Source organism: Pungitius pungitius, chromosome 5 (assembly GCF_949316345.1).
Source record: "Pungitius pungitius chromosome 5, fPunPun2.1, whole genome shotgun sequence".
In the NCBI taxonomy this organism is placed as follows: Eukaryota; Metazoa; Chordata; class Actinopteri; order Perciformes; family Gasterosteidae; genus Pungitius; species Pungitius pungitius.
The window spans coordinates 6,501,180-6,513,044 of NC_084904.1; the positions used below are offsets into that span (position 1 = coordinate 6,501,180).

Below are 11,865 nucleotides of genomic sequence, written 5' to 3' on the forward strand. Positions count from 1 at the left end.
ATGCATTCATGTCCATTTTATGTATTTGTTTTGCAACACTAGTACAAGTCCAGCTGGTTGTGTACTCAGTTGTAGTCCTGCTACTGAAGTGTTTGTGTGGACAGTGCCATCTACTGGGATTAAACCCTCTTTTATATATTTTATCAATGCCAACAATTTTCTATTACAGAAGCATATCAGTCAGATCATTGTATTTTAACAACATTGGAAATGATGCAAGATTAATTCTGTCTGTTGTAATGTGCAACAAAATTCAACATGAATCTCGCAATGAAGTCCAATCAAATAGGCATCCGTTATGAAAACCAAATAGAGATAAATACCCTTAAGAAATTAACCAACACAAAAAAAGAGAATGGCATTAACTCCAGTACTGTTTGAAGACAGATAGGATGACGCTGTAAGTGAGTTTTTACAGTCAAAGAGATGAACTTTTTTATTGCATAAAGAAGTTAAATTGAAATCAAAACAAAAAAACTGCTAAAACGGTTGGCACATTCACTCGTAGTAACTGATTACATAACAGAATATTTCAAATTAAGAGCATACTTTTCATCAGGGATATTACATTACATAACATTACATTACATGTAATTTAGCTGACGCTTTTATCGAAAGCGACGTACAACAAGTGCATTTCAACCATAAGGGGTATCCAAGCAAAATAAGAAACATTGACATACAATCACATGTGTACTCTGAAGCACCTCAAAACAATTTTTAACTGAGTCAACGTGATTGATTATAGGGACCCTGAGTATATGCAAAAATCGTTTCGCAAAAGCACTTCCATAGTTACACGCAGGCAGCGATTTTTGCCTAAACCAAACTAAGCATTTTGGTCACTTATACCCAACTAAGCATTTCAAGATATTGTTTGTGTGATATATTAGATGTTTCCTGGGAGCCGATGGTTTATTTTGAAAGGTCAATTGTCACGTGGGGATTTCTTTTATTTCAAAAATACGTCTGTATTGCACGACAGTCACATTTTGACAAAACTAACAGCAATTGTGCTTTGTTAACGAGTTTCAGCTCAATTGAATCTCTTCTCGGAGTCGCGTCACTTTTGTTTATTTTTTATTTTTGTCGCGAGCAGTGCTGCGTACAGAGAGAGGGGGTCCAGTCCTGACCCGACCCTCCACCGCCAGCTGTGGCGTCACCTGGAAGTAGTCATGTTGGGCGGGATGACCCGGGAACAACAAGATGGCGGAGAGTTTCGGGTAGGCAAAAAAGAAAAACACTGACCACATCTTACGTTCTGTAAGCATTGCAACATGTAACCACGACTCGAAAGGACCGACGTGCTCGATGTGTGGCGTTCTCGGTCGACGGGCTGTCGCGAGGCAGGAATGTGCACCCTCGGGGCGTAGAGAGAGAGTAGTTAGCCTCAATGCTAACCGCTGCTAATAGGTCCCTCGTTAGCTTGTTAGGTCCCTAACTTAGCTGCAACCGTTACTATATTGTGTTAAACACAGCTAGTTACGCATTCGTTGTTAGCAAATGTTTGGGATATGAACGTTTTGGGGTTTGAAGCTGTCGAGTACCCCGCAGTGATATCTATTGTTCTCTGCGCGAGATCAATGCCATGCAGCTGATAACACGAAGCTACACCCAGTTAGCTAAGGGACGCTTAACCGTCTCTAATGTCGTAACTTTTTGTAGCGAGCTATACAGATTTCGGCAGCAGATTTGTTCCGTCGATTTAATAACATACTCTCTGTTCATATTTTAGCATTATTTCCAAACTCGTTACTTTTACATGTCAACACTCTGTTTAGCACCCAAAGCGGAGTCCTGCGGAGGTAATCGGTCATTAACGTGTTGTTTCTCAGCGTTAATCACACGCTAGTGGAACTGATTGAAAGGCCTCAACGTTAAGTGGATGAAGTGAACGCTCAATATGTTTTCAAAACCAAAATGTATTCACTGGGCCACTTGTGAGTTGCGTCTCACTGACGTTACTTCTAAATCTACGTGTTGATAGTTTGAGCTGTTTGAGGTGGCTTGTGGTACAACCACTACGAACGGATTACACGACAGTCACATATCGATCATATCATATCTCTTTTTCATGAAGGCGTTTATCTGGGCACCGTTAGAACATGTCCGTTCCCTTCTTGCAGTGTGCTGACTAGTTAAATGTGAACGACTTGTGAAACCTATATGTTTTAATTGTTGAAAATGACAAGATGTTGAGACCTCCGCAAGTCCAAAATCAACCTATATTAATTAACCCAGGAGCATGGATAGAACAAAAAATGGAGGAATCCCTCAATGAAGAGCAAATGTCAAAGCTGATGGGCTAATGTATTTTCTTTGCTCCTGATTGTGCTATGCATTGACCCTTCGCTAAGCCCCACTCCTAATAATAATAATAATAATAGTAATATTCTACTCCTCATATAAAAAACAACACAACAATGCAGTCATCATTATGACATCTCGAATAAATCCAGGTGGTCAAACTGACTAGCTTATGAAAACATGTTAGACCCTTGAGATGGACCTTTTTACTGGTCCTTGATACAATCCTTAAACTCTCTCGCCAAACACACAAGACTCCATTGACAGAAACAACATCTGGCACTCTGTCTCAGGGTGTGTCACATGGGAGGATTTCAAGTTTAAGAATGGCAGAGCTGCGAGTGTTCCCGGGCCTCATTGAGCATAGCGAAGTGGTTGCAGAACCCCAGCCCATGATTAGGCCTACATGAAGTCCCTGTTGCCCTGTGACGTGAGAGGGGGGCCGTCTTGGTGAACTCGTACATCTCTGTTTGCAGACGTTGGTTGAGTAACGCAGACTTCAGCCCGTTGCACCGGTGAAACAGCCGCATGTGGCTCAACAACAAAGAGGAATTCAGTATGAATCTCCAGCAGCCTGCACCTCTCATCCCCCCCGTCCACCCTGACGTGCAGATGAAGCCGCTGCCCTTCTATGACGTGCTGGACGTCCTGATCAAGCCTTCAAGTCTAGGTCTGTTTTTTGTTTGTTTCTATGTAAATAATAACACAGAGCCACTGAAACTAGTTTTTTTCCTCTGTATTCATTATTTTAAATATGGCTCTTATACAATATTTGAGGTTTAATGTAGTAACAAATATATCTAATATGAGTTTCGGACTTGTAAGTAGCTTTTACATCAACTTCCATGTTGCAATTCTGACCAGGAAATATGTCGTTCAATGGAATAATGACCCAATATGTAGTGGATAGTGAGTTAAATTGTTAATAAACATTATTTCAATCTTTAAATGATTATGACAGTAGTAAAAGAAAAATCACTTTTTATGTATTGTAGTTCCACAGTGAAGCTAAATCATTGGTTGTGGAGACTTTCCTGGAGTTATAGGTCCTCTCAGTGCTGTTGTCTATAGTAAAGCATATAACCTCATTCTGAGCACAATGCACCTTTGTGATGGGAGTGAACTAAGACTATGAAAAAAAAGGTGTAAACTCTGTGCTCTCTGTAACTGTCATTAGTTATGCTGTGTGGGTTTTGAGTCATGGTATTGCAGCCCTAACACTTAGCATTTGTGTTTTCAGGAGCGAGTCCTGCACAAAGGCACCACCAAGAAAAATATTTCATCTTTGCCTTGACGCCACAGCAAGTTCGGGAGGTGTGCATATCCAGGTAGGACTGATTTTGAGGAAAACATTCGCACCCAGGTCCATAAATGATAAATATGAAAATATTGTGTTGCATGTCTAATCTGATTTGTTTCACAGGGACTTTCTACCAGGTGGCCGAAGGGACTATATGGTTCAGATTCAGCTGAGGTGAGAATCTTCAGCTTTCTGTCGTGGAAATAATACATTTTCACATTCTCAGAAAAGTCGAATGCTACCGTTTTTTCACAACATGAAATTTCCATGTAGGAACTTTTAACAAACTTAAGGAAAGTGGTTCAAATGAAACTCATTCATAACTTGACTTTGCTGAGGTTTTGCTTTGGCTATTAAATAAACATTTTTCTTTTTTTGTGTCGTCAGGTTTTGCTTGTCAGAAACAAGTTGCCCTCAAGAGGATAACTACCCAAACAGTCTTTGTATAAAGGTTAATGGGAAACTTTTTCCTCTGCCAGTAAGTGCTAGTTTTACTTCAGTCCCAACAAGAAGCCAATTCGACCGTAACAACGCTAACAAAGCACTTTAATCCACCAGGGTTATGCACCGCCACCGAAAAACGGCGTGGAACAGAAGAGACCAGGAAGATCTCTAAACATCACCTCTCTTGTCCGACTCTCTTCCGCGGTCCCCAATCAGATTTCAGTCACGTGGGCGCCTGAAATTGGCAAAGTGAGAACATCAACACCGTCTTATTCTTTTCCCCACTGGACATCACAGGAACCCGCTCATGGTTGTTCTTTTTCAGACCTACTCCATGTCTGTGTACCTGGTGAGGCAGCTGACGTCCCCGCTGCTGCTGCAGAGGCTGAGGATGAAGGGCATCAGGAACCCGGACCACTCCAGAGCGCTAAGTAACTACAGAGGACACCACTGTGACACTTCACTGTCGTCCTGGAGAAGATTGAACCCTGAATTAGACGCGCCTAACTTCAAAAGAAAACACACTCAGTTTCCCCGGAGCACTGCACAGTGTATTTATACAGCTAGCCTTAAAAAGCGTTTATGAAAAACACCCTAAACCCGCTGCATACTGCTGTGTTTTTAATCCACAGTTGGGCGGTAAGACGTAATCCGTACTGACTGTTTAAACCCAGCAAGGAAAGCGCCATTGGCCAGTTAGTGAGCCGATGGTGTAATTATGAATCCCACAAGAAGCGCTTTAATGCAAAGTGTAACTTTTACGCTACAGATCTTCTCTCAAGGCGAGCAACGGAAAGCAAGGCAAGTAACTCGCCATGCTGCTGATGAATAGCCAATGTTTATTGATTTAGCTGCTTTTAAATAAAGAAAAATATTGGAAAACGTGTTTGTTACTGATTGGCAGAGCTATTTTAATACAGCCGGTCTACTATTACTTCAGGTAGGAAGCATAATCACCTAAAAGAACAGGGGACTTATTTTGAAGAATTCCACTGTTTTGACAAAGAAATGTATCTGATCAGACACTGAAGTATCAAGTCAACACACATATATATGCGATTACACCAGGCGCATTAAAAGGACAAGTCCAGCCAAAGCTATTTGCTGAAAGCCGACGCAGATTGGCCACATCGTTATGTCAGGTTCACAGTAGGGGAAGTTTCTGGATATATTTGTTTTTTGCGTGTTGTATAATAATTTCGTACCCCTGTTGCAGTTAAAGAGAAGCTGACGGCAGATCCGGACAGCGAGGTGGCCACAACAAGCCTGCGAGTCTCACTCATGTGCCCGGTGAGTGAAGGGGAAATCTGAGCAACTTCCATAGATGGCATTTTGTAGAGTCAATTCAGTGTGGATCAGATCTGGGTAGGAGCATGCATTGTGCACAACAAGTACATGACACATTTAACACATTTAACAAGGCACAGAAGCTGGAGATCAGTGACTGTTCTTTTGCCAAAAAATGTGGGGGTATGCATCCACAGTGGTACCATCAGTGGCATATCTCTCTGGCTAAGAAATAACTTGTTGTGCTTGTCTATTTAGTCATATATTCACATGTGACTCTGTATTAAGTTTTGCTTCATGTGTCGCCCCCCCAGCTGGGTAAGATGCGGCTGACGGCGCCGTGCCGGGCCGTAACCTGCTCCCACCTGCAGTGTTTTGACGCCGCCCTCTACCTGCAGATGAACGAAAAGAAGCCCACCTGGATCTGTCCCGTGTGCGACAAGAAGGCCGCGTATGAGAGTCTCATCATCGACGGGTCAGTGAAGCTCATCATATCCATCTTTTATTTGATTGGTTTACATGGGAGGGACAGGACACATTCATAAAACTTTGCTGTAAATGTGCCCAGATGCCATATTTCACATGTACTCCTTGGACTGGTGTGTGTGGTAATGAGAAAAAAACTGTTCCGACACAATTACCAAAGCTCTGCCAAAGATTGTTTAGAAGATGGAAAAAGAACGTCACTCTTTAATCAACAAGAACTCCAACAGAGTGATGGGTCTTCTCTTTGGCGGATTGCTTTCAGGAGTCACATTCTTCATTTTCATTGATATCATCCTCCTGCTTATCAACTTTATAGTTTTGAACCAGGGCCTTTTGGATTGTGGTCAAGCAGCACATGTGCCAAATGTATCTTATTCTCTAATGGGTACGGAACGTATTTAATCAACATACAAGAAAATCTGAATATCAGATCAGCTTTGGAATCGGGGCCAATCGTTTCTTGATGGGAGCTGTAAATAAAGGGTTTGAAACACACAATTGGAGTGTAATGAAAAAGAAAAAGGTTTGTGGATCAGAAACTGAGGAACGTGAAATGATTATATTCCATTTAATTCTTTTCAATTCATTTTATTTTGTACAGCCCAAAATCACAAAGTTGCCTCAAAGATCTTTATAGTCTGCAAACATGAAACATCCTCTGCCTCAAAACCTTCACATCCCTCAAACCCTCAAAACTCCCCCCAAAAGACCGTGACAATGAGACTAGATAGGGAGTATCTTAAAAGATATTTCCATTGATGTGTGTGTTTTGTTCTCTGCTCAGTTTGTTCTTGGAGATCCTGAACGACTGCTCCGATGTGGATGAAATCAAGTTCCAGGAGGACGGAACTTGGTGTCCCATGAGACCAAAGAAAGAAGCTGTCAAAGTCTCCTCTCAGTCGGTTCCCAAAATTGAGAGTAAGTACATCATTGTGGAATTGGTCCTACCGTATCGAAAGTACAGCGGTTGAAATCTGCCCTACAATATGAACAATAACTATCATGCTGAGCGGTAGTGCCTAGAGATGCACAAATCCATCAGTTTCCATGGGAACAGCAACATAATTTTTTCTCCTTTTCGTCCTCCAGCCTCGGCTCCTTTACGCCAGTCATCAGCGGTGCCTCACTCTACTGAGCCCAGCACCGCCAAGAAGGCCGACGTGATCGACCTGACCCTGGAGAGCTCCTCGTCCTCCTCGGACGAAGAGGACTCAGACCCTCCGCTGAAGAAACGCTGTGTTTACATTTGCAAGAACGAGGAGATGCATGCAAAGGGGTGAGCTCACATGTTGGCCACAGCGCTCTGCCATGTTGCTTAAGTCAGTGTTCTGTACTACCACTTCAAGTAAAGCAACATCTATAGTTGTGAAAAGAAATCACCACATCTTGTTAATTGAAGATGGCGACGGCAAAAAAAGCATCTAAACCACAAACCAATGCGGGATGTGGCGAAGAACACGTCCGCTTATCATGTATGTTCTTATCAATAGAGCCGCTGTGCGCATTCAGGCAATAAAATGACACGTTGGTGTGACGCAGCTGATGGCTTCCTGTCCCTGCATCCCAAAATAAATGAATGCATGTTCCCTGATTTTTAAGTATTTGAAATCCAGTGAGGGGGCATTCCGTTCTGTGGGTTCCCTTTTGTCCCGTTTGCACAGGTTCAGTAGGGGCCCATCTCCGGTCATCACTAACGGCCCCTCAGTTTTAAATGTGTGCTGTTCTCTGGATCAATGAGACTCCAGCAGTAACCGTGTGCTCTTCTTCCCTCCCTCTCAGAGTGCTGACCTACCAGCCCACCGTGCGCGTGCCCAACGTCCAGGCCCTGGACCCGTCGTACCTGACCTCCACGCTGGCCGACTATGCAGTCCCCTTCCACCCGTCCACCCTGGCCAGCATCCCAACAGACATGCAGAGTGAGTCGGCGTGGGAGGGGCCTCTGTAAGCGCTGTAACCATGTGCCACTGTTAACGATCCGTTCCCTCTCGCAGGTCTGGATTTCTTTTCCTTAATTCAAGGAGATCCTCAGGTATGTTTGTTCCAGTTTTTTGCTGTTGCTGGCTGCGCTATGCGTGATGTTACTTATCGTATTTTGTATTTGAACCAGGAGATCTATCAGCAGAAGGGACTATTTGTTCAAATTTCTTCTACTTTAGGAAAGGTAACTGAAAATGTAAAAGATTAAGGGATTCGCTTGGAGTGACAGTCTTTCAAAACTATTTTAATACAAGGTTATATTAAAATGAGGGAATCTTTGAGTTGCACTCTGAATTAAATATATTGATATAGTAAATGTTCACCTAGAAAACAAAATCCAGCTATATATGAGCCTTATTGATCTATTTCATTCTAAAACAAAGCCTTTTTGTTGTAAGAGCGACTATTTAAAAGCAATATTCTTTTATTTATAGTCCCATGGGACTGAGGTGATTAAATCTTTCGGACCCACTCATCCTTAGCTGCTACATTTCAGAAAGGCCGATTGAAGAAACAGCCTTTTCTGTACATACATGTTCACTCATCCGGAATGGTTCTGACTGTAACCCCGTTGATCCAGATCAACTCGTTTTTCCCCGAGCAGCACTACCGGCCTCAGATGTTCCTGGACAACCTGACCAGCAGCATGCAGAGTGCGGCCAGCACCAGCTCGGCCCTGGTCTCCTCCTCCAGCAGCCACTACGACACCGGCGGCCACGAGACTCGGGTCATCACGGGAGGAGGAGGGACGGACAGCGGCATATCGGATATTATTTCACTAGACTGAGCCACGTCTCACTGGACCTCTTTTCCCGCAATCTTTTTTTAGTGCGGACTACATGTACATACCTTTTTTTTTTATACCTAGAAGCACTCAAATTGGTATAAATGAGCACTTTGATGGCCTGAACATTTTTACAATCTGCATTTGGGGAAATACTTGTGTGTGCTGTCGTAATTGCAGTATTTAAATCACATGAGATCAAACCAATGATTTAGTTAGTCTTTGACTAGTCCATCCGTATACAGGTGTAGAAATATTTTGAGAACCCTTCCTCCCTGGCAGAAGGATAAATGTCTGTAACCCTTTCCCCCCAGTTGTTCTGGTATTGGAAGTATTAAGGTCATTGAAGTCATCCTTTATACCAATTAGTTTACTTGCACTTGGTGTGCGTCTTCACCAGTCGGGGCGGGTGGAGGGGGAGCCCGGCGCTCTCACCCTGGTACAAAGTGGGGAGGCCCCACGGTGAAAGACTTGTGGACTGACGGACATGCTGTCCACTGTGACCAGCGCGCGCACAGCAGGGACTGGAAACGCTTTCATTTGGTTCTCAAACGCTCAGCCATTACTTCAACGAGGTTTGTCACGGGGCAGCTCTCACGTCACGCTGACGGAAAATGTTTAGTCGGAGCAATAATCATTGATCTAGTGCTGGGTTGAATCATGTTGTAAATGTAATTCAGCACCACTCTCTGACTCCTGAATCCGCTGCCGGGCCTTTACATGCAGCCACTCTATTTACTCGAAGGAGTTGCAAACGTGCCGTTTGTTTTAGGTCAAATCTTTTCCTTTCAGACATGGAGGGGTTCAGGTGCATCGTGTGTCAGCACAGACCCCGTATCTGGACCTGGTCGGCCTATCGCAGCGAAGCGGCTTCGTCGTTATCTCCTTTATCGGCTGTTCTGAAAGGAAAACGCACGCGTCTCCTTCCCCTTACAAATGTGTGCATCAGCTTTTACTAGCGTGAGACGGTTTAGAGGATTTATGACATAATGTGAAATGAGGGTTTGTTTGGTTCATGTTGCCAAAGGTGTGATCTTTAGTTAACATTTTTCTTAAAATCCACTGTAACTCTTCTGAACTCTGGCCTCCACTGTGCTTTTGATTTTGTCGCGTTTCATTTTGATGCAACGTGATATCGGCGGATACTCTGCGGAAATACCTAAAAGAGCGCTTTCTCACAGGTCAAAGCAAGCTGTGTAGACGAAGGACGACCAACGGGGCAGCTGCTGCATCCTAACCGTCTCTCGCTAGATCGCTGACTCCCGGCCACCAGGAGCTAAATATCAGGGACCTGAACTTCACTTCTCGGGACTCGGTGGCCCGCGCAAAATCAATGACTCATCGAAGCGATGCTGCCAGTATCTGAAACACGGAAAGATTTTAGGCCAGTGTATTTATTAAATTCAAACTTTCCAATGGAGGGTGGCAGTTAAGTGTACACGTTAAAAGAAATTTGAAAACTGAAAAATATCAATTGTTTTTAAATCAGTTCGTACCTTGAGTTCTTTCTTTCTCAAAGGCCTCAATAACCAGAACATTTTTGGTAAAATAAAGTGAATGGTTTCAGAGAAAAGTCACCACACTCATCTAGTGGTATCTGATCACATTTAGTCACCACTGAATTAAGTTAACTTAAAACCAGCCTATTCCTTAGGTCTCTGCTTGAATTGCATTTATTTTTAAAAGATTATACCTTTTTACCTATTTTTGTGATGTAATAGAAGGCAAAACCTATGAGATTTATTCAGACGTGTTAATATTAGTGTATGTGTTACTGGTTAAGAGTAAATGAAGATGTCACACAGCAGAAATAAAAGTTTTCAGGTTTGCAAAAAAAGAAACACCTTCAGAAGGTTTACCCCTTTGGAATGATGCAGACGCAGCTTTAAACCTCACCCAAATTGTAGCTCCCACATCACATGCATTATAGTCTTTCTATCCAGGGAGAAGGATCCCTCCTCCTTTTTCTCCATCAAAGGGTTTTCATTTTTTGGGGAGTTTTTCCCGTGCCGATGTGAGGTTTTTGGGGACAGGATGTTGCATGTGTACATAGGAGGACACTCTGCAAAGATTGACTCTGATTAAGTGAAGCAGAAGAACATTAAGGCATAAATGTCACTTATGGTATTCAATACACCCAAATACCTTAATTTGGGCCTTTAATAAAAGTAATATATATATATATTTGCATCAGTCGCAACAATAAAATGCAGAAAAACCCCACTAAAACAAACTTTCATAAATACACATACAACTTACTGTCTGTTGTGCCACTGCTTAAAAGCAGTTCTATTTTAAGGTGAGGCAGAGATGAGCAGTGCAGTTTTTGCAATAAAACGCTGTCTTGATCCTGTGCGTTCCAGCATCGTGGCACCTCTTACAGTATTACTACTTTTCCCGTCTTCTTGCGTCTCATGACGCATGCAAGAGGTAGAGGGCAAGGTGCTTGAGCAGCGCCTTCATCACCTGCTCCCCGAGGGCCTTGTTGGTCAATGGCTTAGCCTGGGTCGGGTCTTGCCTCAGCTTGAACAGCTCAATGTGGAACAGATGGCTGTTCACTACTGCAATGTCAATGAAGTGATAAAGAAATGTCCTATACCACGTCATTGGCTATTACGGCGTGCACCACAAAACAATCAGCGCATCACAAGTCTGCAGGACCTTTGTTTTTCAGGGGACCAGTGGTGGTCCTCTGTGCTGTGCAGGCTAGATGTTGAGATGAAAGTAGCCTAGCAGCTAGCTTAGCATAATATACGTGTGACTACAAATATAAATAATGTTCTCTCAATTAACTAGATAAAAGTAGGGCTCCATTCAGGACCAACCCTTTTGTCGACCAAGGCGACCGCCCAACGTAAAATCTGTCCAAACTGGTACAAAGGGACGAAAACGAAGAAAAGCAGCAGGAGAAGAAAGTCTGCATGCAAATGCAAATAAACATCTGCATTTGACTCTTCCTGTCAGTTAATTAAAAAATAAATCTGAATCTAGATAGATCTAGATCATATGTTTGGTAAAATTATTGGTAAATCATACATTACATTAATATCATGTGGACTCATTCTACTGTCATTGCAGTAAAATGTTATTAAAAAATACTGATGCACGCGTTTTAAAAAAGATAAGGAATTTGTGTTCATAGCATAGCTTCAATTCATTTTATTTTGCATTTTGCACATCGGCGGGGAAAAACTCCCCAAAAAATGAAAAACCCTTCAATGGGGAAAAAAAGGAAGAAACCATAGGGATAGAGTCAGAGGAGGGATCCCCTCCTGGGACG

General features: G+C 42.8%; 1 protein-coding gene across 2 annotated transcripts; it reads left to right on the forward strand.

The window, feature by feature from the left end:
- The first annotated feature begins 1,112 nt into the window (after positions 1 to 1,112).
- On the forward strand, positions 1,113 to 11,557 carry pias2 (protein inhibitor of activated STAT, 2). Of its 2 annotated transcripts, none has more exons than XM_037482017.2 (14): positions 1,113 to 1,223; positions 2,784 to 2,977; positions 3,548 to 3,635; positions 3,731 to 3,781; positions 3,995 to 4,085; positions 4,166 to 4,300; positions 4,377 to 4,482; positions 5,268 to 5,341; positions 5,653 to 5,813; positions 6,609 to 6,742; positions 6,914 to 7,100; positions 7,604 to 7,740; positions 7,816 to 7,853; positions 8,382 to 11,557. In XM_037482017.2, the coding sequence occupies exons 2-14, from the start codon at positions 2,836 to 2,838 to the stop codon at positions 8,586 to 8,588; spliced, it is 1,551 nt and encodes a 516-aa protein (XP_037337914.1). In that variant the 5' UTR covers positions 1,113 to 1,223; positions 2,784 to 2,835; the 3' UTR covers positions 8,589 to 11,557. The 2 variants fall into 2 exon arrangements, with proteins under 2 accessions (XP_037337914.1, XP_037337915.1); XM_037482018.2 differs by having other exon boundaries at positions 8,406 to 11,458.
- Positions 11,558 to 11,865: the final 308 nt, after the last annotated feature.

Excerpts from the sequence above, each read along its gene's own strand:
- pias2 (XM_037482017.2), top strand. The coding sequence starts at position 2,836 with ATGTGGCTCAACAACAAAGAGGAATTCAGTATGAATCTCCAGCAGCCT. Across the intron at positions 4,301-4,376 it reads GGGCGCCTGAAATTGGCAAA|ACCTACTCCATGTCTGTGTA; the intron begins GTGAGAACATCA and ends GTTCTTTTTCAG. Across the intron at positions 7,741-7,815 it reads CATCCCAACAGACATGCAGA|GTCTGGATTTCTTTTCCTTA; the intron begins GTGAGTCGGCGT and ends TCCCTCTCGCAG.